This window comes from Zootoca vivipara, chromosome 12 (assembly GCF_965207765.1).
Source record: "Zootoca vivipara chromosome 12, rZooViv2.hap1.1, whole genome shotgun sequence".
Taxonomy (NCBI): domain Eukaryota; kingdom Metazoa; phylum Chordata; class Lepidosauria; order Squamata; family Lacertidae; genus Zootoca; species Zootoca vivipara.
In genome coordinates, this window is record NC_142595.1 from 8,115,199 (window position 1) to 8,142,227 (window position 27,029).

The 27,029-nt window shown below is 41.5% G+C and overlaps 1 protein-coding gene and 1 long non-coding RNA gene across 7 annotated transcripts in view; one reads left to right on the top strand and one right to left on the bottom strand.

The window, feature by feature from the left end:
* Nucleotides 1-23,432, bottom strand: part of UBA6 (ubiquitin like modifier activating enzyme 6) — a 42,751-nt gene extending 19,319 nt beyond the window's left edge. The window contains exons 1-19 of one of the 2 annotated variants that reach the window (XM_035135098.3): nt 23,292-23,432; nt 22,161-22,202; nt 20,353-20,412; nt 19,447-19,541; nt 18,827-18,855; nt 17,794-17,888; nt 16,198-16,309; nt 15,336-15,416; nt 13,035-13,157; nt 11,122-11,245; nt 10,416-10,519; nt 9,398-9,460; nt 8,918-8,994; nt 8,093-8,159; nt 6,127-6,270; nt 4,763-4,830; nt 3,119-3,197; nt 2,027-2,107; nt 1,349-1,426 (exon numbers count right to left, since the gene is read on the bottom strand). In XM_035135098.3, the coding sequence (XP_034990989.1) occupies nt 1,349-1,426; nt 2,027-2,107; nt 3,119-3,197; nt 4,763-4,830; nt 6,127-6,270; nt 8,093-8,159; nt 8,918-8,994; nt 9,398-9,460; nt 10,416-10,519; nt 11,122-11,245; nt 13,035-13,157; nt 15,336-15,416; nt 16,198-16,309; nt 17,794-17,888; nt 18,827-18,855; nt 19,447-19,541; nt 20,353-20,393 (1,461 nt within the window). In that variant the 5' untranslated portion in view covers nt 20,394-20,412; nt 22,161-22,202; nt 23,292-23,432. The remainder of the gene's footprint in view (nt 1-1,348; nt 1,427-2,026; nt 2,108-3,118; nt 3,198-4,762; nt 4,831-6,126; nt 6,271-8,092; nt 8,160-8,917; nt 8,995-9,397; nt 9,461-10,415; nt 10,520-11,121; nt 11,246-13,034; nt 13,158-15,335; nt 15,417-16,197; nt 16,310-17,793; nt 17,889-18,826; nt 18,856-19,446; nt 19,542-20,352; nt 20,413-22,160; nt 22,203-23,291) is intronic. The other variant, XM_088656047.1, reaches the window with a different exon arrangement.
* LOC148683769 (uncharacterized) overlaps nt 23,369-27,029 on the top strand; it is a 52,829-nt gene continuing 49,168 nt past the window's right edge. Inside the window, exon 1 of one of the 5 annotated variants that reach the window (XR_015946673.1) lies at nt 23,369-23,649. This is a non-coding gene — a long non-coding RNA (uncharacterized LOC148683769). Of the gene's footprint in view, nt 23,923-27,029 lie in introns of all 5 variants that reach the window. The other 4 variants (XR_015946671.1, XR_015946675.1, XR_015946674.1 and 1 more) reach the window with 4 other exon arrangements.

The window sequence follows — 27,029 nt, forward strand, 5'->3', positions numbered from 1 at the left end:
CCAGAACGGGTTACTTCCGGGTTTGCCGCTCATGCATGTGCAGAAGCACTAAATCGCAGTTCGCGCATGTGCAGAAGTGCAAACCACTCTGCGTGTGTGTGCAGAGCGGCACTTTGTTGAGTGTCCCTTTCATCGAGCGTCAGGGGCTCCGGAACGGAGGTACCACTGTACATCTAGTCACTACACCTCCCACAATTCTGCTCTCCTGCGTTCATCACAGCTCGTGATCATCACCCAACCCAGTTAACCCTTCCTTAACCCATGGAAATCTGGATTCTTGTGCATGTTGCTACTAATTTAATATTGCTGTTGCTATTTTGGCGTTCTTTCCCTATTTTTTGTCTTTAATGTTATTCTACTGATGTGGTTGTTAGCTGCATTGAAAATTCTTTTTAGGAATGGAAAGATGAAACATGCTGTTATTTATTAAACAGCAGCAGAATACTGGCAATCTGAAACAGCAATGCCTCTCTATAGCATCTCTATATATTTCCCAACCACTCTACCCAAAATTATTTTCACTGGAGACACCATGATTAAACCTAAAACATTATTTTTAATAATAATAATAATAATAATAAGCCTTATTTACAAAAGAAACTCAAGATGATCAACAGATTAAATACTTTATATGATTAAGCTAACTTATAACAAAAGAACACAAAATTTTTCTAATTTTTTTGGGAACAACAAGTTCAGTGATACTATCCAACCTTAAGCTGCTTATAACTTGCTCCAACAGTATTTCTTTATGTTCTTTATTGGTATATTTTGTTTATTAATAAAATAATAAATAATAAAATAAAGTTATGGTATTAATTATTAATTGTATAATGAATAATATAATCCAAACCAGACCCAATACAATAAAACGCAACAAACAAATCCAACAATCATTAAAATAAACACAACTTAAGCAAGTAAAAAAGTTATTCAGTCAAACTTCTACATGCCAGGTGTGTGCCCTGCCTTTTGAGATATGCATACAGCCCTGATGTTAACCACATCTTCACCAACAAAATCAATTTATTTTGTCCTAGGGACGACAGAAGGGGACGACAGAGGACGAGATGGTTGGACAGTGTTCTCGAAGCTACGAACATGAGTTTGACCAAACTGCGGGTGGCAGTGCAAGACAGGAGTGCCTGGCGTGCTATGGTCCATGGGGTCACGAAGAGTCGGACACGACTAAACGACTAAACAACAACAAGGGTAAATATATGAAGATTCACCTCAATAACTTTAAAATAGCTCTTAAAATAGAAAGTTTATTCCACAATCACACTTGACTTTTTTCAAAAAATATGCACAAATTGCTTTTTCTCACCAACAGCTAGCTCCAACTTACCTGTATATGGTGTGGACGGAACAGAAATTGCCTATTTAAATTGGATTTTTCTATTAAGTCAGGATCTGTAATTGTAACCTATAGTAGGTTGGACAAATAGGTGGAATTAAAAGTTATGGTTAATATAAATTTTGATTGTTTCTAGTTTGAATCAGTCCTGAAAGCCCTCAATTTGGTTACCCCCCCCCCAATTAAGAGAGAATTTTCCCTTTACCCTAAAAAATGCATGTTCTGTCCAGAAACAGATTCAAAGCTCTTTCAAAATAACAAGACTACAAAATGGCATGAATTCAGGCTTACTTATACAACTAGTAAATTATCACCTAAAAATGCCACATAACGATTGACCAACTAACCTACAGATGTATCAAAATTGCTATGGTAGTTTACCACTACCTAGAATTCTGATAAACACATATTCCAATACATTGTGATTTCTGGAAGTTCAAAAACAGAAACCAAAGCATGGAAATGTGAGATTACAGAACCCAAATGTGTAGTTGTAACAAAGCATCCCCCATTATTACATGGAGAAATTGGCAGGACAGAGATTCCCCTCCTAGTTCTATCACACCCAAGGCATAATAGATCTGATCTTACTAAGATCATAGAATAATTTTAAAACAACATGCAAACAGAGTATAAGGAACTGAAATTAGTATGGAAAACCAAACCTACCATGCCCCTTTCTTGGCCAGTGCCAACACCAAGGAGCGCAAAATTTTTCAACATTTCACAGCCTATCGCACCACAACCAACCTGCAAAGTAATAGATGTATAAATTTCCAATCCTTACACAGATATTATATATTTCCATCCTTTATGCAGCTAAACTTTTAGTTGAGCTCCTTGTTTGATAGAACTAGAATACACAAACTTCTGGGGGGGCGGGGTATCCCTAAATTGTTGGGGTGCCAAGGACATATTGACATGCTAACCTACCTATTGGCTGGAAATTTAGACAGCCTTTCAATTGTGAAATGAAAGATAGAAGATGCCATAAAGAGAAGATTATACCCAACAAGTTAAATACTGGACTGAAACGCATCAAAAGATGCAGAATTCCTGATCCTACTATAAAAGGCATCACTATGAGCCATCTGGGTATTTTGCATGCTTTAACTCACTGTATGGGATGCAGGTGGCGCTGTGGGTTAAACCACAGAGCCTAGGGCTTGCCGATCAGAAGGTCGGCGGTTCGAATCCCCGCTACTGGGTGAGCTCCCATTGTTCAGTCCCAGCTCCTGCCAACCTAGCAGTTCGAAAGCACGTCAAAGTGCAAGTACATAAATAGGTGGGAAGGTAAACGGCGTTTCCGTGTGCTGCTCTGGTTTGCCAGAAGCGGCTTTGTCATGCTGACCACATGACCTGGAAGCTGTACGCCGGCTCCTTCAGCCAATAACGCAAGATGAGCACCGCAACCCCAGAGTCGGTCACGACTGGACCTAATGGTCAGGGGTCCCTTTACCTTTTAACCCACCACTATATGTTCTAAACTTCCAGGAAAAGGCAGTTTCAAAGTTCCAACTAATTCACAGAACAGTAATTTCTAAAATACTTGTCCACTGGGTTTTCTTACTGCAATATAATATAGACTACTATCCAACAAAGGCAATAGGTCAGCGCTGTTAACCAGGCTGGTGGTTCAAGCCCACCCAGGGACGGCTGTGGGCAGGATTCCTGCATTGCACACAGCTGGACAAGATGACCCTCTTCTAACTCTACAATTCTGTGATATAATGTCAGACATCTCCTACAAGCCATGCTTACCAAGAAAACATTAAGATGGTGCAGCTTCTGACACAAGGCGTCTCCAATGCAGGCTCTCAAGGCGTCGTACCTGTCCCCTCTGTTGCAGACAGATGTGGGAAAGAAGTGAAGATAACATTGACAGAAAGAGACACAAATGTTTCAGAATTGCTTCACTTGTGTACTGCAGTACAAGGCAACAAAGATGCTCATATTTCCCTAGCATACTCTCCTCCTTCCGATATCACAAAAAAGATTATTATTAATTCTATTTATATACCACCCTTTATGAAAAGATCTCAGGGCAGTGTTCAACATTAGAAACACATTACAAAACATCTATGATAAAACATAATAAAACCATGATAAACAGCATACTGACAGCCAGCCTACTAAGAAAATAATAGTCACAGTCTTCTCTCCTATACTTTTACAGGCTGTAGATTATTAAATAGCAATAGGTCTCGTTAAAGAGGAATGTTTTTGCCTGGTGTCTAAAGACATGTAATGATGGCACCAGCGAGCCTCTCTGCGGAGAGCATACCACAATTGGGGAGCCACCACAGAAAAGGCCCGTTCATTTGTTGCCACCCTCCAAACCTCTCTGGGAGGGAGGAATGTAGAGAAGGGCCGAAGGGCCTCAGATGGCACAGGGTCTGGGTTGGTTTGCATGGGGAGAGGCTGTCCTTAAGGTATTGAAGTCCAGAGCTGTGTACATACACAGCTGTCAATTGAAGGCAACACTTTATGCACCTGAAGAAGTTGGCTCTAGTCCATGAAAACGTATGCCACAGTAAGTCTTATCAGTATTTCAGGTGCCATATTCTCATTGTTTTGTGTTTTATTTTGCTCTAAAGAAACATAGCCAGGAAGAGCCAAAGCTCAGCTTTGCATGAATAAGGTCCCACATTCAATCCCTAGCATCTCCAGGTAGGTCAGGGAAAGACTCCTGCCCGAAACTCTGAAGGGACATGGCCAGTCAATGCAGAATGTACTGAGCTACAATAAATCAATATTCTGCCTTGGTATATGGCAGCTCCCTATGCTCCTCTGGAAACAGATAACCTCATCTTCTCTGAGCAGGGCCTGCTTCAATGGGTTAGGACAGGGATAAGGAACCTTTTCATTCTGAGCATCACATTCCCTCTTCCCTTGCCATCCCATAAAGCAAAAGGCATTAACACAATTTAAAGACACATTCCAGCCAGGCAAAAGCATTCAGAGAGGGCATGGGAGATGCTCCTTGAGAGATATGACCCAGGAAGGGTATTGAGGGCTGGATAGAGGGGCCTAGCTCTGAGGTTCCCAACCACTGGGTTAAAAAAGTACACATGTATACATGTTTTATATAAGATCTTTTAAATATGCATGCCTTCAGATACAACGGCAGCATTCGTGTAGTGGTTAGCTGGGATTGGGACCAGGTGGATCCAAATTCAAATCCCTGCTAGGCCATGAAGCTCGCTGGATGACCGTGAGCAGCCAATATTTCTGAGCCTATCCGACTAAACAGGTTTGTTATGAAGGTAAAATTGGTGGGGAGGGGAGATAATTTACACTACTCTGAGCTGCTTGGAAGAAAAGTGGAACATAAATGTTGAAGAAGTAAACAAATTATTTGATTAAGGAACAGAGCAAAAGCAGCTTGACTGTGCCATTTTTTACCTTGGAAGGAATTCTTCATGGCTCACTTTTTCCAGAAATGTGACTAATTCAAATGCATCAGTATACAACTGGAGGAGAGGAGGGAAAACAAGATTCAGCATGTCTTAAAACATGCTACACTAAAAATACACTAATATATATATATATATATTTCATTACAGCATACAACCTGGTTTGGGGGGGGGGGCGGAACAAGATATTAGACTGGTGTGGTAGAATTCTAGACTGCACCACTTCAGACTGCTGGTGGTATATTGCATTAATTACCGCTCCCCCACATAAAAAGTTCCCTTCATGTGACACACTAACACAACAGGAAAATGGCTATTCTCCACAATGTTTAGTATAAGCAGGGAGTAGTTTGGTTTTTTTAAGAAGGGAAAGCCTACAGAAATGAATTTCATACTTAAAAGTCTGAAATGATATACTGCAATGCTTTATTACCTCCCTCTACCAACTCTTTATCTTTCGCACATAAATTGGTTCTTGCTTACTTCAAAACAAAACTGATATGTGTGCAACAAGCAATATATATCTATGGGATGCTTTGCCAGCAGACTAGTACTATGTCTCATAATTTACTATTTATCAATTTAGTATTCTGTTACTGTGAATTTAAATGTCCAGAAAACACCTTTAATACTCTCATCTGTAGTAATTCCTTATAGTAATGCATCCTATCTTATAGTGGGAACACTCTGACAAGGCAACACAGCAGGAATGATCGGTGAGAAGGGCTGCTGCCATGAACCTGGCCTCTTGGCAGCCGAGCTGCTCCTTCTTACTGAGATTGGCACTATGTCCATGCATCAGCAGGAGCACTAGATTGGCTACCTTGCCTGGGCCGGTTCACTCCAGCGGAGACCCCTCCATGGGCCCGCCATTTCCAGGGTCCACGTCGACACGATTTCCGGCACTGGGGGGACTCGCCGAGCGGGCGGCTCAGTTCAGGGGCAGCTCATGGGCCGGTTAAATGACCCTCGTGGGCCGCTTGTGGGCCTTGGGTTGCTGACCCCTGCTCTTGACCATGGTGGAGTATCATGAATGAACACTGTACTCAGGTGTCAACTCTTCCCCCCCCCCCCAAAAAAAGGGGCTAAATTCATCACTTCCTGGCAAACTATTCGGACAACCTTGAAGTCTCACTCAAACCAAAAGGTTGCCAGTTTAGACATAATAGTAAACTATGGCTTCCTTAAATCTGAAATACAGAATTAAGGCCTGGATGAAAGAAAGGGAGAAGAACGCTCATTTGCTATTCTCCACCATCTTTGATGGTTCATCTGAACACAAGCAATATTATGCTCACAGCATGCTCTCGTCCCTAAATTTATGTAACCTAATCCAAAACAAAGACAGCTGACCCATTGTTGCAGGGGAGAAAATTTTCCTGTCACTGCTTTCAAGACTTCTTGACTGGCAACACCACCGAGTGCTGCTGTAAGAGGTGCCAAAGATCCCTGAGCCATCCTTGATAGCCATTTCACCATGTCTTCATTAACTTGAGGCTACAATTTAAAAACAAAATAAGAACAATGTTTGTATACAAATAGCATTCAATTCTTTAAAATTAGTAGGTTGCTGATTTGGTAAATTGGTGCACAGTAAACATGGGAAGTAAAACACATTAGAGGTAAGAGCTGTTTCTCAATTAAAATTCAGTCCTCAGCTTCTGACCCTTTGACTATGGCAATTGCAAACTGGTAACTGAGCTTCTCACTGCATGGGGTAGCCACGGCAGCCCTAAAAAACATAAAGATAATCCTCCAACATGACCTGTTAGCCTGGAATATATTTTAACATGGAAAATGTTGGAACAAGAGCTCATTGAAAGCAAGAAGCAGCAACGGGAAAACATCAGCAAAGCTACATTTTTGTTTACATAACCCTCACTGGATTACAATCTTTCTATTCTTCCAAACTGTTGCTCAAAATTTGCCTTGAGAAGTTTGGGCAATTTCAACTTACTACTGATGTAAAAACAGTGCTTACAGAATCAGTGTTACTTCCAATCCATTTAGAGTAAATCTTTTTTTGGGGGGGGGGGAAGGTCCCAAAAAAACAAAAGGGTTTACAGTACTGTACTACTATATGCCACGGCCGTAGCTAGAATCTCTTTGGCACAAATGTGGAGAACAAGTCTAGTACCCACTAAGGAAGAATGGCAGTGTAAAATGTTGGCTGGTCTGATGAACAGGATAAGAGAAAACGAAGATAAGGAATATAAGGAGGAATGGACAATGTTTATTGACTACTTCAAGAACCAGTATAGACAAATATATAGCTTAGCAGGTCTCGTGTAAATCCAGCAGAGTTGAAATAGATAAAGAGTATTTAATAGATAACAAATTGGATGACTAAAAAGATGTCCTTTCATGTGATAGAAAAGCAAAAGGAAGCAAGAAAAGTATAGAAAGGAAGTCATATGGTATAGGTATACATATTGTATTTGGTATGAAGTTTTAAGTGAGACAGGGGGAGGGGAGGGGAGGGGGGTTAAATATGCTCTCTGTTCCTGTTTTTGAAAATGAAAAAAAATGTAACTATACATTAAAATCTGAAAATTTAATACGTAGAGCTGTTTCACATCATAGTGTCACATAGTGATGATATCAGCAACACAACCCCAACCATTGTGCCTATTTTTAAATGAGAAGCCACATAACTGAGAGCCAGTGTGGTGTAGTGGTTAGTGTTGGACCAGAACCTGGGAAAGCAGGGTTCAAATCCCCACTCGGCCATGAAGCTCACTGGGTGACCTTGGGCCAGTCACTCAATCTTAGCCTAACCTACCTCACAGGGCTGTTCTGAGGTTAAATAAGGAGAATACTTGCTCATTCATTCATAATATGTATGCGTGGTAGTAGTAAGATGAGTGTGTAAGAGATTAAGGGTATGAGTGATGCATAAGTTTCATTGGTCAGTTATTAAAATTTCCTATATACTGGGAGGGTGGGGGTGGAAATAAAAGTTAAAAAAGTAAAAGACAGATTTAGATGGCATGCCTCTCTTTTGAAATACAAATGCTCAACAGAATGTTCACTAAGATAGCTAAGGAGCTGAGCAATGGTCTTAATTACATTTCTGCAGTTTCCATGCAGGACAACTTTTGACTGATGCAAAAGAAGGTACTGTAATGCATCACAAAGATGCTCACGTGATAAAGATATAAACATACAAGAGAGACAGCAGAGACCAACTACAGCAGAAAACTGAAGATGATGAGGGATCTCACAAAGCTCAGTTCAACATTTAAATGCACTATACTATGTAATTACATGCATTACTACAATCACAGGTGAGTATGCTAGGTAGCACAAAATTACTCACTTTTCCTTCCAATGTTTTACTTATGGACACTGCCATCTTCAGCATCTCCTCGGCATCCTGAAGGCACCTGCAACCCAAACAAACAGCATAGCATCTCTGTTCCACGCAGCACCTCTTATATCTGCTACCAGAGCTGGGGCTGCCTAATGAGAATGTCCTTGCCTACGTGAGGCTGACATTTAGTTGCTTCAACCGCCAGGAGATTCAGCTGCATTTGTTGGAACATTTTCCCTTGCTCTATTGACGGTTGTATCACTGTCTATTTGATTGTGTTTTAAATATACTGCAAGGTGCCTTGAGAACTTCAGTTAGTAGGCAGGGTATAAATACTTCTAAATAAATACATAAAACAGAAGAACTCAAAAGGTGGTTTTAGCCAAGCCCCCCCCCCCACCTTAACATTTTTTTAATCCCACCCACCCCCAAAAATACCATATTGTGGACAATAGTTCCAATTCATGGCCGTAAAGCAGTGGAGAGTCTTAAATGTTATATAAATACATCAGTCTATCCTCAACTAGCCAACAGTTGAAATTTCTTGTACAACTGACATAACAAATCGATTCTCTGCCCATGACTCTCCCAAGTAGCAGGGATAAGAAAATCATGGCCTCAATTCTGCACACATTTAGGCAGATTAAATCCCACAGAAGCCCAAGTGAATTGTAAACAGCTGAACTGTGCACAGGATTGCAATTCAGTTAATTAAATAACCTGATGAGTTACAGTTTAAACTGCTATCGATAACAATCTCTCCACCTATAACAATATTAACAGTGTACGCACCAACCCAAACTTTGTGCAGCTGTGGTACAGATATCTTACCCAATTGTCGGCATACGAGCAAAACTCTCTTGAAACTGATTCAAGGCAAGCATGGCAATGTGAATTTGCAAAGGGGCCTGCAAGGAGGAGAAAATAGTGGATGATCAGTAACATGCAGAGCAATCACATAAGAAGAAGTCTGTATACTCCAAGGCAGAGCTTTCCGAACTGTGTCATGACACATTAGTGTGTCGGCTGTAGTATGTAGGTGTGTCGCATGAATCCTCCCTACGCTCCTCCCAGGGCTGGAAAGGGGTTAGTTTAACCTCCAGTTTGCTAGTAAAACTCCCGAAATGATGCATGTCTAAAAAGCATGTTACCAGCATGAAAAGTTTGGAAAGCTCTGCTCTAAGGACTAACTACATTAGCTTGTTACAGCAAGAAGCCACTAAGGCCTTAAGGGAAAAACAATGCAGTATACAATATTTTTAAAAAATCAAAGTGTCATATTAAAAACGAAACAAACAAAAAAAAACCAACCTCAGGCTTGCTGAAATCTGCAACAAGGCATGTTGGGTTAATCAACTGCTTCTCCAGCTCTTGCTAAAAGGTAAAAAAAAAATCAATTTGCACACACTTTAGAACAGAAGAAAGCAAAGTACATGCAAGCATCTTTAAAATTTCCCAAACGTTCCCAGGATTAGCTTGCAAATTTTAGCAGGGTGTAACTGTAGGTACAATTCAAAAGACAAAACCAGAAATGGGAGTCATCATAGCTCACTAAGAACACATTAAATGGGAAATACTGTTGGGGAGAGGAAAACCTACCTCTGCCACAGATACAAATCTGACTAGGAGCAAGGGATGGGTTTAGCCTCCATCACAATGAATGCATCCTTTTACTCTCTGCTATGTAAGTGAACAGGTGCCATGGTATAAGAAAATGTAAAGCACAAAACTTGTGGAAAACATTGCAGTAGAGACAAAAGGAGTTTGGAACACACCATGTTCCAAGTTACAAGGCTAAAATGTGCAGCTTAAAAATGTGTGATCTGATGTACAGACCCTTTGCAACACAAGTGAGAAGACCAGGAACTGTACCTAACCTTGTGTTGTGCCCTACAGGTACTCTGAGGCAAAGGCTAAGCAAAAGATGTATAGACTACTTCCTTGAATCAAGGGGCTTCAAACACCTCCAAAGCTCAAGACAAAATCAGAATCAAGGGAGAAGAACTGTCCCTGTAGTTATACCTCTAATGTACTGCAAACCCCTTTGAAGTACAGTATAGCACAATCACCAGAAGAAACGAGAGACATTCACCATAGCAAGAAGGTGTGGGTAAGTGAATTCATGTATCCCTGATTTTATGTTCTGTCATTTCAACGTAACCTTGCCCTTTTGAGATCAAGTTATACAGGTGCCTCATATGAAGAAGGGCTAAATAATATTTTTATTCAAAAAGTCAGATCCCTGGCCTGAGCACCAAGCTTCAATGATTTCTAGAGGTGAAAACAGATGTGATCACTGCTGACTGTTGTCTTTATGCAGGATACTTACAAAATGGAATATCTTAGGTGTCTTTATTTGGATAGCTATGCCGCCATGTAAGTAAGGTTCCATATCCACCGTATTCCCAATGCTAAAAGAATAAGGTGATACCACTGTAAGAGAGGAGAAAGTGTAAATCGCTGTTAGCAAGGTAGTTAAATGAAGCAGAATTACAGAAAGAGCAGAAAAAACACTTTTGATTTTATACAGTATCTGCAAACCTAATGGACTTTCAAAGAGTTAACACTAAACATGTACTCTTTGGTGGTGGACTCTCCTTCATTGGAGACATCTGTCATGGATGCTTTAATTGAGATTTCTGCATTAGAGGGGGTTGCACTAGATGACCCCCAGGGTCCCTTCCAAATCTACAGTTCTATGATTATGCAAAGCAAGCACATTTCCACAATGTATTTAACTCCTGCTAGTCATGGAGAGAAACTTAAGCAAGTTGCTGAAGTTCTGCCCTCTAACTACAGTATTTAAAAGCCTGAGTTCAAGATTTGATGCAGGCATTTCTGCAGAGAGTTTCAAGCCAATCTGTGCAGCATGTCTCCCAACGATGGAGCAATGCTGAACAATAATGTCATGAACTGGCAGCAACAGAGTTAAGGGAGCACACACAGCAGAACAACATGAAAGGGATATGCATTTCAATCAATTTGTAAAGCAGTGGCTGCACACAAGCAGGAAAGCTATACAAAACATGGCTTACCAGTTATTTGATGCGTAGATCCGTTTAAACACTGCATTCCATTAACTTCCCGGAAAGTTACAAACTGTCCCGTTTCAAGCTTATGAGGGTTATTATCAAGGCAAGTGACGATACCAGGATTGGACTGAAATTGTAAAACACCAAAAATTAGTAGGGGAAAGAACCAATTGCAAGACATTGCCACACAAACATTCTCTTGGCTCAAACAAATACACAGATTGAAAATCATTGCAACTGCAGCATAGATACTGCCAAAAATTCACTTGTGTGGCAGAATCTAAACTGGCAATAATTTTCAAAAAAGTTTCACTCTTTTAAGTTATATATTTAAAAGGACAAATATTCTCCTTTCTTCAATCCATAAAGATGCAACAATCTCAGACAGCACACCCAAACCTGAGACAGTTTTTTATACATAAAACTAAAGGTGGTGAGGACATCTAGGACCAGATGCTCTCTACCTGTATTTCCAAATAAATGATCAGAAGCCAATGGTGTACTGTTACCGTATTTTTCGCTCCATAGGACGCACTTTTTTCCTCCTCAAGAGGGAAAATCTCTGTGCGTCCTATGGAGTGGAGGCGGGGGTGGGGGCGCCCAAAAGATCCCTGCTGGGAGATCAAAGACAGCGGCAGATCCCTGCTCTCCAATCTTTGCTCTTGCTAAAAGCGAAGGCGGGCAGCGGGAGAGACGGGGGTGGCCGAAAAAGCGCCCGAAAGCACTCCTTTCGGCTGCTTCTATGTCTGCCCCCACCTCTGCACCACCGCTGCCGCCTCTCGCTGAACGTGGCAAGAGGCGAGGGGAGGTGATGCTGCTGGTTCTTCCCAGCCACCTGCTTTTGCGAACTGAGGCAGCGTGGAGCAACCAGCAGCATCTCCTCCACTGCCCGCCTCTCGCTGAAGACAGCAAGAGGAGGGGGCAGCGGGGGGCAGGACCAGCGGCCCGAAAGGAGCCCTTCCAGGCTGCTGGTCCTGCCACCGCCCGCCGCCTCTTGCTGAATGCGGCAAGAGGCTGGGGGCGGGACCTAGCGGCCCAGAAGGGGAGAGCTGCCCTGACGCTGTGCGCTGCGCTAGCGTTTCCCCCCCCCTTGCTTTAAAGCCAGCTGGGGAGAGGAAGATGCTATGGTCCGTCCCTTCTCCCCAGCAGGCTTTAAAGTAGGGAGGGGGAGAACCGCTAGCTTCATGCACAGCGTCAGGGCGACCCCCCCCCTGCTTGCTTTAAATGCAGCTGGGAAGAAGGGATGGACCATAGCAGAGCAGGAATGTGCAGCCCAAAAACTGCTTTCTCCTTCTTTGCAGCCGCCACTGCCAGGTTTCAGGCAAAAAAATTTTTTTCTTGTTTTCCTCCTTAAAAAAAAAATTAGGTGTGTCCTATGGACCGAAAAATACAGTGCTTTTCAAATACAATAGGCAGTACCTATTTAATTGCCTGTATAGTTTCTCAGCTGAACCCACCCAAAAAGTATATTCCTAGCAGAGTAGATGAAGCCCTGGGTTTGAGTCATATCTCTGGGGTATCAAGAAAGGGAGTCACAGAACTGGTAGGGCCGGTCACTGCTGCCACCAAGAAAAGGGTGTTTTCTCTGTGGCTGATACGAAAAAATAAAATCACAGTAATGATTTGCCTCATATACCCTTCTCGCTTGCCCAATTCATGCACTTGAGAAAAGAAGTAATTGTGCCTATGCTAGCAGAGTAGCATGTGCTACAGTTTCAAGTTCTGTAATGTAATTATTGCAGCTACACTTAAGTAGTTCCTATAATTATGTTATACGTAAGTTAATGGCACATTGATGGCATATTTTTTTAAGTTCTAAAACTGTGGGGCTAATTAGACCCCACCACAGTAGCTTCCTCAGAATACACTGGACTCTCAAACTGGACTGATATAGTAAACCTTGCTATCGTCCTCACCTGAGATATGTTCGAAATGAAGATTTCTTTTGGCTCTTCACCTGTGGTGTCCAGGACTTCAAATTCATCACCAAAGTCACAAAACAGGCGTGCCCATATCCCATATACATCTGCACTTATAAACTATACGAAAGGCAAATAAGTTAAATAAATTTCACAATCTTGATTCAAAGCAAAGAGATAAAATGTAAGAGGATAGCCCCCAAATGATTCTTCCTTCCCAAACATTGGTTTGACTGCATTAAGTGTACAATTTCCTGTAGGGAAAACTCCACCTCATACAGGTAAAGGTAAAGAGACCCCTGACCATTAGGTCCAGTCAGAGACAACTATGGGGCTGCGGTGCTCATCTCGCTCTATAAGCAGAGAGAGACGGCATACAGCTTCCGGGTCATGTGGCCAGCATAACTAAGCAGCTTCTGGTGAACCAGAGCAGCACACAGAAATGCTATTTACCTTCCCGCCAGAGCGGTACCTATTTATCTACTTGCACTTTGACGTGCTTTTGAACTGCTAGCTGGGACTGAGCAACAGGAGCTCACTTCGTCGCGGGGATTTGAACCGCTGACCTTCTGATCACACAGCGCCACCCGCGTCCCACTATATTTGATATATATAAACAATATATTTGAGGACATATAATCAAGATGTAATTATCTCTTCCCTGCATTTGCATGAGGTCTGAAAATTTTATCTGCTTCCTCTTCCAAGAGTCAAAAAATTACCAACCCTTTCTTTCATTGACTAAAAAGCTTTTTTTTTTTTTTGCTTATCCTGACTGGATCAGTTTTTGATTACAAAGAGAAAAAATGGACAATTCAAAAGTAAAGGTTGCCTTTCTCTGGAAAACTTGCAGTTGGTGTGAATTTACCATTCGTATAACTTTCTGCTTCTCCTTGCCTCTTTACCTCAGAAAAACATAGACCCCCTCTCTATTTTAACAAAAAGATTATATAAGATTTGAAGAAGCCTGGTAGCCATTACATCTGCTATATAGTCAAATGAAGGATAACATGCCTAAACAAGCTTGTCTTTTCTACATTATGTATTTTGCCATTTTATGTTTTCTTCCCTTAATTTTAAATGCCATATAAATTCCAATTTTCTTAAATAAATTTATTTTTAAGTGAATGATGTTCCTTGTGGGTTTATTCTCTACCAGCCCATTATTCTGCTCTGTCCAGCATATTACCTGGTGTGCTCCCCAAAAACCATGGGGGTTTCTTTTTGTACAAGGATTTTAATTCAGCATTCCAGCCGCTTGATAAAAGGTGGCTGGTTCATGTTGAAGGAGATTATCCTTTAGGTACCAAGGTCCTCAGCCACTTAAGAGCTCTATACAAGTTAAAATCAGCACTTTGAACTGTGCCCAGAAACTGACTGGGAGCTAGTGTAGTTATTTTAAAACCAATGAGATCTGCTGACTGGGCATGTGAGCAGTCTAGCTTATTTATTTTGCACTAACTGTAGTTTCCAACAAAAGCAGCCATGCATACAGCAAACTGCAACAATTCAAACAAGATGCTCCCAGAACACTGATTAACTGTGGGCAGAAACTCTCTGTCCAGGAGAGGTTGGAGCTGGCAGATCAGGCTTAGGTGTGCTGAAAGGCCATTGGGGTCTCCAAAGACAAGCCTTATCTTTCAGAAGGAATGCAGTCCTAATCAGACAGGATCAAATCATATCCCAGGTCAAACAAACCACTCACAAATAACCTCTATTTTGCCCGGGAGCTTTAGCTTATATGAGCACCCAACCAACTGAATACCAAACCCAGACAGCAATTCAGCGAATTGGTCCAGAACAATACCATGGCCAGTGGTGTGGAATGCTGCTGAGGGGTCCAAGAGAATCAACAGGGTCACACTCCCTATTTCTACGTCAACACAATGGAACCTGTTTCTTACTGAACTACAGCCTGAAACTGGATTAAAATAGATTAATGTGAGCAGTATCATCCAGGATCATCTGGAGCTGTGTGATCTCTAAGTGCCCAGCACCTGGATTCCATATACTCAACACACATGCAGCCGGAAACTCCTCGGATACCTTCATTTTGTTCTCGCTGCTCAGTTCTACTGTACTGTAAAGGGTTCCAACCTCTATGAGGAAACTAAGTTATGAGCTCTTCATGGGCATTTGGCACAGGCATATCCAGGAACAGAACAAGGAACAGTACCAAGTTATAATAGTGTCTGCATGGAAATAATTTAGTCTTGTAACAGATATGGGGAAGTTCTCAGAAGTAATGGACACAGCCATTTTTTGTCAATATATTATATTCTCACTGTTTTGCATTACCTTAATAGGTGGGTGTTGCTCACGGCAAAAGTCATTTATCTTCTTCTGTAGTGACAGCTTCATCTCAGTTACTATGACACACTTTTGAAAGAAAAATCCCAGAGATAAATTCTAAGTTATCAAAGGCCATGAACTTAACTAGCCATATATTCAAGTTTCTTCAAACTGTAAGTTATATACCATATATTCCGGCATATAAGACGACCCCCAACTTTTCCAGTTAAAATACAGAGTTTGGGATATACTTGCCGTATAAGAAATATGGCCCGGCGTATAAGACGACCCCCGACTTTTGAGAAGATTTTCCTGGGTTAAAAAGTAGTCTTATACGCAGGAATATACAGTAGCCACAGCCGCAAGGATTTGCACATTTGCACATTTCTGACACTGAACTATGAGCCATCAGAACAAGCATTCCAGCTTCTCTTAGCCTCTGGACAGGTGCTTCGCTTGTTCTGCTCAACCAAGGTGCAGCTAAAGGACTTAAGGGAAGGGTTAGTTTCTCAGTCTGTGCCATTGCAAAAGCTACAAGAATTACTCTTGCTCCTAAATGCCTTCAGAGTACCCCACGAAGCGAAAGAATTATTCCACTCTTCCACCACCATCTGCAAGTCCTCTGTAAGATGGAGATGGGGCAGGTTCTCTTTAAGTACCTTTAAGTACCTATAGGTACCTTTAAATCCCTCCCAGAAAAGTGAGATAGTGAACCTACCCCTTTCTCAAGTATTTTGTATTTGCAAAGGGACTCTGGGAAGGGTAAGGAAAGTCAGGAATAGTCACAAATAATGATTGGCTACCACAAACAGCCAAAATTTGCAGACCCCTGAAAAGAGGACAGATGTTTCAAATGCATGCCACATACCTGGTACTTTCTGAGGAAAGAGATGTCTGTAACTTCATTTAAAGGGGCAGTTGATGACATCACCTGGACATATGGGTTTAGCTCTGCAATGTGATGAAGTGATGCCTCACCTCTGAAATACATTTTCCAGTTGCATTATCAATAGGTTATACCTTTAAGTTCAGCCATTCAAATATGGCACCAAACATTACTAGAGCACCTGCTAATATAAATGTTCAAGTCAGCCATGATTAGTACACCAACTTTCTGGAAGGTTGAAAAGTACCAATCATCCAAATTAGGAAAACATTGCTACCTAGTTGAGAGATTATGTACCAGAAAACCAGTTATTTATAAAACTGTGTGAACTCAGTATGTATGTATGTATTTAACTTTGATCACATGATTTTGAAAACGAGTTCAGCATTATCTACTGAAGAAAATGTTTCACTGACGAAATGATTTTACCTAGGGGCAACCAAAGTGGGACACTCCACAAGTTCTTGGACTAACTCCCATCATCATTGGCCAAGCTGGTCTATCTTAGCCAACATCAGCTGGTTAAGCTAAGGTTTTACTTAAGTTACCTGTGCTTCTGATTCAACTTTTAACTACAAAGGTCAAGTTAAATGTGCAACAGTGATCTGTCACCGACCATCATTTTAATTGCAGGCTTTACACGGAACTTTGCTTTGTTAAAAGTCAAATTTGTCCCTCTGAAAGATATTTCACACTATACTTTAGGTATAAATGCATTATCTATTGAAGAAAATGTTTCACTGAGGAAATATTATAGTTATGTGTGCTGTAAAGTTTTCCACTGCTGTATTTTGCCACAGCAAGTTTTCCGTTCACAGAAATGTATTGTTTCATGCAGTGAATCTTAACAGAGGAGAAAATCCTTCAAGGATACGACTCTCAATCTATAAAAGCCTGAAATGCCCTGTCTTACTTTTGCTGTTCTTAACCCACTATTTGCAACATTGATGCCACTAGAGAAAGACCACAAGGCTGAAACACATCCAGCAACTGGAAATATTATTTACCATATATAGTGGTGATCACATTTTTAAGCATATCATTTTGTCAAACAATGTTTATAATAATTTTACCATAGTATTGTGGCTTTTTTAAGTACTAGATTATATGTAAAAGTAAATTGATTAAAGCATTTTGTATCATACTGCTTTCCTTTGATATTGCTTTCAACTGAAAAAGGGATACATCCATACAGTATTAGTTACTAATGTAAAATTGTAGCACAAAAAATAAGCAGCTACTGTATATCCTTAGTTCCCACATATCATCTATTCAGCACAGACAATGGTGTGGCTTTACTCCTTCACACAAAACAATACTGTACCAATTCTGCAGGATAATTGCACTCATTCTTTTAAAAAATTTTTAAAAAATCCATGAAAGATACCATAAATGCAATTCCAGCTTCTCTGCTGCAAAAAGCTAACAGGAATCAATCCAATTTTTCTTGAAAGTGACATTTAATAATAATAATAATAATAATAATAATAATAATAATAATAATGTACTTAAAACTGGTACAAAGTCGGACAAAAACCTTCAAAAGCTTACGGTATTTGTGAAGAATTGTACACACACCTGTTTCTTAAATTTAGAACATCATCTTCACGAACAAAAAAGTTTGTCCCTAAATCCCACGTCTTGCACTGCTTGGTATCATGGATGGTAAGAGCCTTCGGAAAGGATAAGGGATACAAGATTAAAATTTAGTGGCAATTATATAATGTTTTGTACACTGTGATTACAAGTCATGTGAATTTATCAAGTTTATGGCATAGGGCCAACCTAGACATTTCATTTGTTTTACAGTGAAGGGACACTGTTATCTAGCAACAAAAATTAATCTGCAAAAGTACGTAGTGAAGCACCATCAGAGGGAGGATTCATTCAGCACTGCAAAGGACACTGAAATGCAGTGACCAAATTTAAAATGCAGAAATCCTAAATGAAGACTTCTGGTGCTGAGGAATATTAAGAATATATTACTGAGTTTTGGAAGAGCAAACACTTCCCACTGTCCCAAGACAGGACCATTTTCTTCTATTCTGGACTGTCCTTGCTCTTCACCTCTCCAATTGTGTTTTTTTTAATCCATGCCAGCACATATACAACGCTACAAAAAGTAGCTTAAGGACAAGTTCTAAATGCTTAAAAAGATCCCATATGCTGCAGGTATTGATTTATAAAATAATAATATTTGAGGTCCTTTACCAGTTTTAGTTGCCATCTAATAGAACCAAGATGCCTAAAAATAGTCAATGCATTTCGGTTGTTTTTAAAGCAGAACTATCAAGATGGAATTCTTGAAGTCAATGGAAAACAAAAACCCATAATGCCTCTTGGAGAGCAGAGAGCAGCCCTATCCTCTAGCATGCCAGTGCTTAGATAGTGGCACATCCACAGCTACTCTTCCCACAGAAACCATTGCTTCATCTTGGACACTCCAGCACTGCGGTCAAATCTGTTGGCATGCCACATTTAGGAAACTTGTGTTAATAACATTTTACTAGGGAAATGGTAATGGCTGAAATCTATGAAAGTATCCTCAGTTATCTGAGGAAACATTCTAATTTTAAAAGAAAATTTACTTAGAAAAAATCATTCTCCTTACCTTTATTCCTGCAAGAACTATGTTCTTAGCTGAAAAAGATGAATATTATAAAATTTATTTATTAGATAATTTTCATCAAGACCCTTTGGCAATACAGTGGTACCTTGGGTTTGCAGCCATTCTGGATTACAACTGTTTTGGATTACAACCACGTCAAACCCAGAAGTGTGTGTCCCTTTTTCTGGATTGCAACCCCCTTTTGTTTAAATTACAACCCTTTTTTTGGAGGGGGAGGCCCCATTGGCGAAAGTGCGCCTTGGGTTACAAGCTGTTTTGGTTTACAACTGGACCTCCGGAATGGATTATGGTTGTAAACCAAGGTACCACTGTAATTCAATTTTTTAACTGCTCCATCATCTTTGAAAAACAGTAATTCCTTCTCAATCCTATCCCTATGAATTACACAACTGTTAAAAGATTAGCCACAGAAATTCTATGCAATTCCACTTTCATTATAATCTGTAACAAAGATATCAGCCATATAAACAAATCCCGAAGTCAACAAAACATTCATTAAAGACTTAAAACTTAGCACAATGTAAATTTATGCACATTTTAATATGTAAATTTTATCCTTACAAAATGTACAACAGGGAGAAAAATGGTGTTTCTTAAATTACCTATCTCCACTCCAAGCCCACCCATTCCACTCAGGAACACATGGGACTGAGCCATCTTCTGCATTGCTGTGTCTCCAAGAACATACCTCTGCCGACTATGTACAATTAAGAAAAGAAAAAAGAGTAAATAGCCATAAAACAATTAATCAGTGGCATGATCCCTTCTACAAATGAGACTACTTAACAAAGAGGATCCAAGTGGAAAAAGATAATTTGACATCAGGACATCACAGGGTACAGAGTTTCAACACAAAATAACCATTACCACTGGTACTTTCAACATAAAGGATACAGCAGTAACATGATTTTCAGAATATTTGCCTTTCTTTTGTATTCTAACTCATGAGAGTACTAAGCACAAAGGCTGTAAACCTGCATGCAGATGAAATGGGATTCAAGCAGTCTGTGTGGAGGACTACAGCAAAAGTAATCTATGGTGCTGAGTCAAGAACATTGCCATTTTTAATTTCCAAGCTAGGCCATTGTATCTGCACATGACGATAAAGGCATTCTATCTAAAGAAAATGCAACTTAAGTCAAGTACAGAAAATAATTAAGGGGTTCCTTAAACATAGTTTTACATGAGATTATGCATTGTTCTTTAAACACAGTACAAAAGACTTGCCCAAGTTTTGAAGGTTATCACATAATCAGCAAATGCTATTTGAATTTGCTCTTCAGTCATTGCAACAAAGGCTTTTCAGTCGTGCCAATATAGACTACTCAACCGTTGTAATAGCAAGCTGACAATAGCTAGACACCATTGAAGATCAAGAACCATGGCAGCTATGGTGTGTTCCATACATCAGGAACCACTAGTATTTGAACTTTAGCGAAAACAAGCCAAATCCATCATTAGTACTATTATGAATCTACTATGCTTCACTATGTTGCTCAATTACTTACCTGTACAAAGCATCATCAATTTCCATAGAATCTGCTGCCATTATGATATATTTGCTTGGACTAGAAATAAAAAAGATAGGTGTGATCACCAACAAAAAAGCAACACAGTTCATTCACTTTTGTTTTCTCAACTGAGTTAATACCGTGTTTCTCATATTATAAGACATGTCTTATATTTATTTTTTCCTCAAAAACACACACTATGGGTTATTTTCAAGGGATGTCTTATTTTTTTCCTCCTCCTCCTGCCGCGGCCAGCATTGCTGCTGCGCCTATCACTATGTCTTATTTTTGGGGTATGGCTTATATTCCTTGAATGCTTAAAAATCCTGCTATGGCTTATTTTATGGGTATGTCTTAAAATATGAGAAACAGGGTACATGAAAATATATGAACAGAAATAAACTGCATAGTTATGTACAAAAATAAGTATTTTAATAATATTGGACTACGCAACAACACGGTTGATATGGTCCCTACCCTGCAAGGAGGGAGTATAACCCATATTAGAAAAACAAGAGGCTTAAATGTTAGAAATTTAGATATGGGAATGGAGCACTGAGACAATGGCTACCATGCAGTATCTGCCAAACGTAAGGAACTAGCAAGAGCACCCTTTCCTTGTTGATTATTTCTAGAAAGACAGGGGGAAAAAATCATTGTTTTTTGAAACCTATATTGTAAGGGACTAAAAAAGAAACAATTTTAAATCCTTAAGGACCTGCAAGTCTCCTAGGTTTGCTTCAAAAGATAATCCCTTTAATAAGTACTTATTAGAATCCAATATTGTATGTCTGCTAAAATCAGTGTTTTAAGAAACATAGATGCATTTCAACCTTGTATATTGGGGGGGGAGGGGGGAGAGATAAGCCGTAGCAGGATTTTTAAGCATTCAAGGAATATAAGCCATACCCTGAAAATAAGACATAGTGCTAGGCGCAGCAGCAATGCCGGCCGCAGCAGGAGGAGGAAAAAAATAGGACATTCCCTGAAAATAAGCCATAGTGTGTGTTTTTTGAGGATAAATGGATATAAGAACGTGTCTTATTTTCGGAGAAACACGGTAGCATATACTTTGAAGGCCTTCAGTGCATATGAAACTGCTACTTATGTCCGTTTTCAGGCAGTTTTTGAGTTCTGAGGGGCTGCACAGAAGAAACATCTCCACTTCCTGTTTCAACCAAAGGTTGGTTTTAAGAAGCACAGGAGTCATTCTTCCTGTCATAAAGCATAGAAATAGAGACATAAGCCTTATATTTTTGGGAAATGGAGTGTTGCAGAGGTGGAGCTCTAATAAACACTGAATAGATCTTTAGATGAGATGGACCTTTTCACTCCATTCCAAACAGGAGAGAATTTATCTCTTGTGACCCATTCAAGTCTGTGTTGAAACACAATACGGTATTTGTTTAACCGAAAATGAAGCAGGAGGCCGGTCCACTATCCCTCAGACCTTGGGGGGGTGGAGGACTATATTGGGGGTGGTGAACGAATTCCTATGCCCCACAAATAACCCAGAGATGCATTTTAAATAAAAGCACACATTCTACTCATGTAAAAACACGCTGATTCCCGGACCGTCCATGGGCCAGATTGAGAAGGCGATTGGGCCGCATCCAGCCCCCGGGCCTTAGGTTGCCTACCCCACATGGTCTGAGGGGCAGGGGACCGGCCCCCTGCTGAAAAAGTTTGCTGACCCCTGGCCTAGCCCCTCCATTTCGGTCACTGCCTTGCACATATGCCCACGGAAATAGTAACAGAAAAGCAAACCTGGAGCAACAACTCAGGTATAGATACAGCAGCCTTACCTGCCTCCAAATTTCACAGTTCTGTCGCAAGGCGCACACAGTCTTTGATGCAGGGAGAGAGAGAAAGAGAAAGGTTCAACAACAACAGAGTGGTACACACTCTGCACATCCATGATGATTATTACTTCTTGTCTTCCAGAAACAATGAAGAGTTTGGGGTGGGTTTTCTTTCCAGTTCCTTAAGGACTAACACTTGGATTAATGGAAGTTGAAATATGGCATGGGCGTAGCCAGGGGGGGCAGGGAAGCAGCTGCCCCCCATCAAGTAAATCAATAAAAATACTTAACTGAGGTTTGCCCCACCCCCACATGAAGCCTGCCCCACAACATAAATGGTGGCTACGCCCATGAAATATGGCACTGAATTATTATTATTATTATTATTAGGGAGGGTGATTATGAAAGTTGAAATGTAGCATAGAATTTTTAATTTTGGGGCGTAATGTAATTATGGAAGCTGAAATTTAATTTGGAAGGGGGTGGGGGTGTAATTCTAGAAGCTGAAACCTGGCATTGAATCCTTTTGGAGAGGGGGCACGTAATCCTAGAATCCGACATTGAATTTTGGATTATTATTTTTTGAGAGGGGGCATGTAATTCTAGAAACTGAAATCTGGCATTGAATTTTGGATTGGGGTTGTAGCTATGGAAGCTGAAGCCTAGCATTGAATTTTGGGTATTTTTGGCGGGGGTGATAATTCTAGAAGCTGAAACCTGGCCCTGAATTTTGGATTTGAAGCGGGGATGTAACTTATAAAAAGCTGAAGCCTGGCATTGAGCTTTGGATGGGGTGGGGCTGTAATGATAGAAACTGAAACCTGGTATTTGATTTTAATTTGGGAGGGGGGGACCGAGTCATGGACAGCCCCTTCCCCCCACCCGAATTCACGTCGAACCAAAAAATAAAAATTGCCATGTGCGACATACTCCCTGTCACGCCACGGCTTCCCTCCTTCCTCCCGTCCCAGGTTTAGGCTGTGGGACTGGGGGGGGGATGCTAAGGCCTGTGAAGACGCCCCCCCCCAAAAAAATCATCCCCTCCCCACCCGGTCGGACAGGTCCCCTCGGCCAAGCGAAGGCCCGGCCGGCCTCCCTCGCCGCAGAGGCCCCGCGCCTCGGCTGATTCCTCACCCGACGACACCCTCCTCGCCGCTGCCGCCGGCTGCCTCTCCGCCCCGTCACGCGGCGCTCCGGCTGCCCCGAACCTCAGGCCCTGAGGGAAGAAGAGGAAGCGACGGGGGAGGCGAGCAGGGCGATGAGGAAAAGGAGGAAGCGTCGTCGGCCGCAGCTCCGAAGCCGGCGAGGAAAGCAGCGCCCTCCCGCCCGGCCTCGCTCCGCCCCGCGGCGCCCTTCCCGGGTGCAGGGAGGCCGGGCCCGCGGCGCCTCGCAGGCCAATCCGGGAGCCGAAGCGACACTCCGTCCGCCTCCTGCCAGGACGGAGGCCTCCCCTTCTCGCCGCCAACCGCCGCGCGCGGTTCTCCTCAGGCAGGTAGGCCGGGGCTTTGCCAGTCGTTGCGTGTTTTCAAATGCAAAAAAAAGCACCGTGAAGAGGAGGAGGAGGCGCGAACGACGCGTGACTGACGCGCTCGTGTGAAAGAAAGGCGGGCGCGAGGGAGGAGGAGCGCCCTGTCGGGTCGGTAGGGCAGCAGCAGCAGCGGCGGCGGCTCTCAACCTTCTCCCGACTTTTTTTTGTGACTGGTTTTCATTCGTTTCTAGTCCTCATGATTGCACATAGATATCCCGATGACAATTCTCTGAAGCAGTAAGTAGGATCTCGGACTCTCCACGCACACACACCCCGCCACACTTTCAGAATGAAAATTTCCCATGCCGAATTTTCTTATTGATAAGAAATACATTGGAAGACGAAAGGGAAAAAGAAACAACCAGCAGTGCTTGATGTGTAACATAGGACAAGACTACTTTGTAATAGGATCATGGGGCATCCAGAAAGTATAGGCCAGGCATCCCCAAACTTTGGCCCTCCAGATGTTTTGAACTACAACTCCCATCTTCCCTGACCATTGATCCTGTTAGCTAGGGATCATGGGAGTTGTAGGCCAAAACATCTGGAGGGCCACAGTTTGGGGATGCCTGGTATAGGCAATGCAGCTGCATAAGAACATGAATGCCACCCCCCCCCCAAAAAAAAATATAATGATGAACGAGACTCTTACTACATGTGTACCCTATGTATTTATACAAACTCAGGGAGAGGTGTGAGTTTGCTTTTGCCAACTAAACTCATTTATTTTAGGTCTAATTTGAGACAAACTCGTCTCACCTTCACCTTTGCCTTGGTCTTTTCTGATCTTTTGTATCTGTCAGAGTTGAAAATCCCAGTTCTCAACATTACATTGTGCAGAACTGTGGAAGAATTGTCTATGTGGTCTTGCTCTCGTTTTGAAAAGAGATTTGTTGTTGTTGTTGTTGTTAATTAAATTTGTAAACCACCCTTCATATTAATCCACATATATGAAAAATAATAATTTGATACGATACTACACTGAAATGTTTAAATGTTTCTTTGATCGTCCTTGAATCTTCCTGCCGCACTTGCCACCTAAACTTAAAAGTGCTAAAACAGATTAAAACTACCTCACATTTCTAAGCATCTGGGTAGGCTTGCCTACACAAGAATGTTTTTAGCAGGTGTCAAAAATAGTGGCGCAGTGGGTTAAACCACTGAGCCTAGGGCTTGCCGATCAGAAGGTCGGCTGTTCGAATTCCTGTGACAGGGTGAGCTCCCGTTGCTTGGTCCCAGCTCCTGCCAACCTAGCAGTTCGAAAGCACGTCAAAATGCAAGTAGATAAATAGGACCCTCTACAGACAGCGGGAAGGTAAACAGCGTTTCCATGTGCTGTTCTGATTTGCCAGAAGCGGCATTGTCATGTTGGCCACATGACCTGGAAGCTGTACGCCGGCTCCCTCGGCCAATAATGCGAGATGAGCGCCGCAACCCCAGAGTCGGTCACGACTGGGCCTAATGGTCAGGGGTCCCTTTACCTTTACCCAAAAAGAGTACAGTGAAGGTGCCTGCTTGATCTCAATAGGCCGGGAGTTCCAAAGTTTAACGATTGAAGTGGTTAAGTGGGTGCATGTGTGGTAGGGTAATATCATGAGTAAATCAAGTTACTAAGGTCTTTCTGAACTAATAGAAACACATTGAACTTGGCCCAGTAGCTAACAACAGCAACAGCAACAGCAATATATAAAAGGATGCCATATAGAGGAGGGAGAAAGGTTGTTTTCTGCTGCTCCAGAGAAGCGGACACGGAGCAATGGATTCAAACTACAAGAAATAAGATTCCACCTAAACATTAGGAAGAACTTCCTGACAGTAAGAGCTGTTCGGCAGTGGAATTTGCTCCCAAGGAGTGTGGTGGAGTCTCCTTTGGAGGTCTTTAAGCAGAGGCTTGACAGGCATATGTCAAGAATGCTTTGATGGTGTTTCCTGCTTGGCAGGGGGTTGGACTGGATGGCCCTTGTGGTCTCTTCCAACTCTATGATTCTATAATTCTAACAACAACTCAGTTGCCAGGGCCAATGCAGGGCTGTAGCTTTATAGGTTGAGCAGATAGGGAAGTGTGAGGTCAGGCTGCATGTAAGAACCCATAGACTGACTAGCTCATACCAGTATTTGCTACATAAACAACATGAAAACAAACTGTTGCGAACATCAATGAAAATTATCATTCACACCAAAGGAAACGGGGATGTTTCAAAACACATTTTTAATAACACTTGAAACAGGGTCTAATGTTTATTCATCAGATATAGTTTTACTGGTGATATTAGCTGTAAATTAACACTGAAACCAAGCAGAGAGAAAAGCAGGCTGACAAACACATTAGAAATTAATAAAGGAGTCCCCTGGGCTGTCTGATGGCCTATCAGGAAAGAAGATCTTGAAATATAGATTGAAAGCAAAACAAATCAGGCAACGTTTATGTACTTTTTATTAGTAAATTTATAAATGCATAATGCAAAGATGTCCTGTTGATAAGAAGCCTGCAAAGATGTAGAGGGAGCCAAAGTTGCTGAGCTTCTTTGGGGGGTGCCAGTGATCTACCAGTGATCTACCACAGATGTCCAGTGATCTACCAGTAGATCAGGATCTACCTGTTGGACATGCCTGGAATATTCTATAGCTGAAGAATGTCAATCTAAGATGGGTAAAGGCAAATACCTTACACAAGTGAAACAATAACCCAGGGGTAGGCAACCTAAGGCCCAATCGCCTTCTCAATCCAGCCCACAGATGGTCCGGGATCAGCGTGTTTTTACATGAGTAGAATGTGTGCTTTTATTTTAAATGCATCTCTGGGTTATTTGTGGGGCCTGCCTGGTGTTTTTACATGAGTAGAATGTGTGCTTTTATTTTAAATGCATCTCTGGGTTATTTGCGGGGCATAGAAATTAGTTCATCCCCCCCCCATATAGTCTGGCCCACCACATGGTCTGAGGGACGGTGGGCCAGCCAACAGCTGAAAAAGGTTGCTGACCCATGCAATAACCCTTTCTCCAATCTTAAAAATCTGGTTACATTCTTAATTGGCTAGGACACGTGTGTGTGTGTGTGTGTGTGTGTGTGTGTGTGTACACACACACACACACACATGTATATATAACAAATTGGAAACTCAGAATAGAAATATCAAAGTTTAAAAACTAAAAAAACACTGCATTAGAACATGTAATATTTAGCTGTGCCTATAATCCACAAAAGTCTAATTAATTTTTTGAAAAAGAAAAAGAAAACCTCACCACAAACAATATGAAATGTGTCTGAAATTATATTATAATTATATGGTGAAAGTTTTGGCTTCTGCAACCCATCAAGTGTTACCAGACGAAGTGAAACTGAGT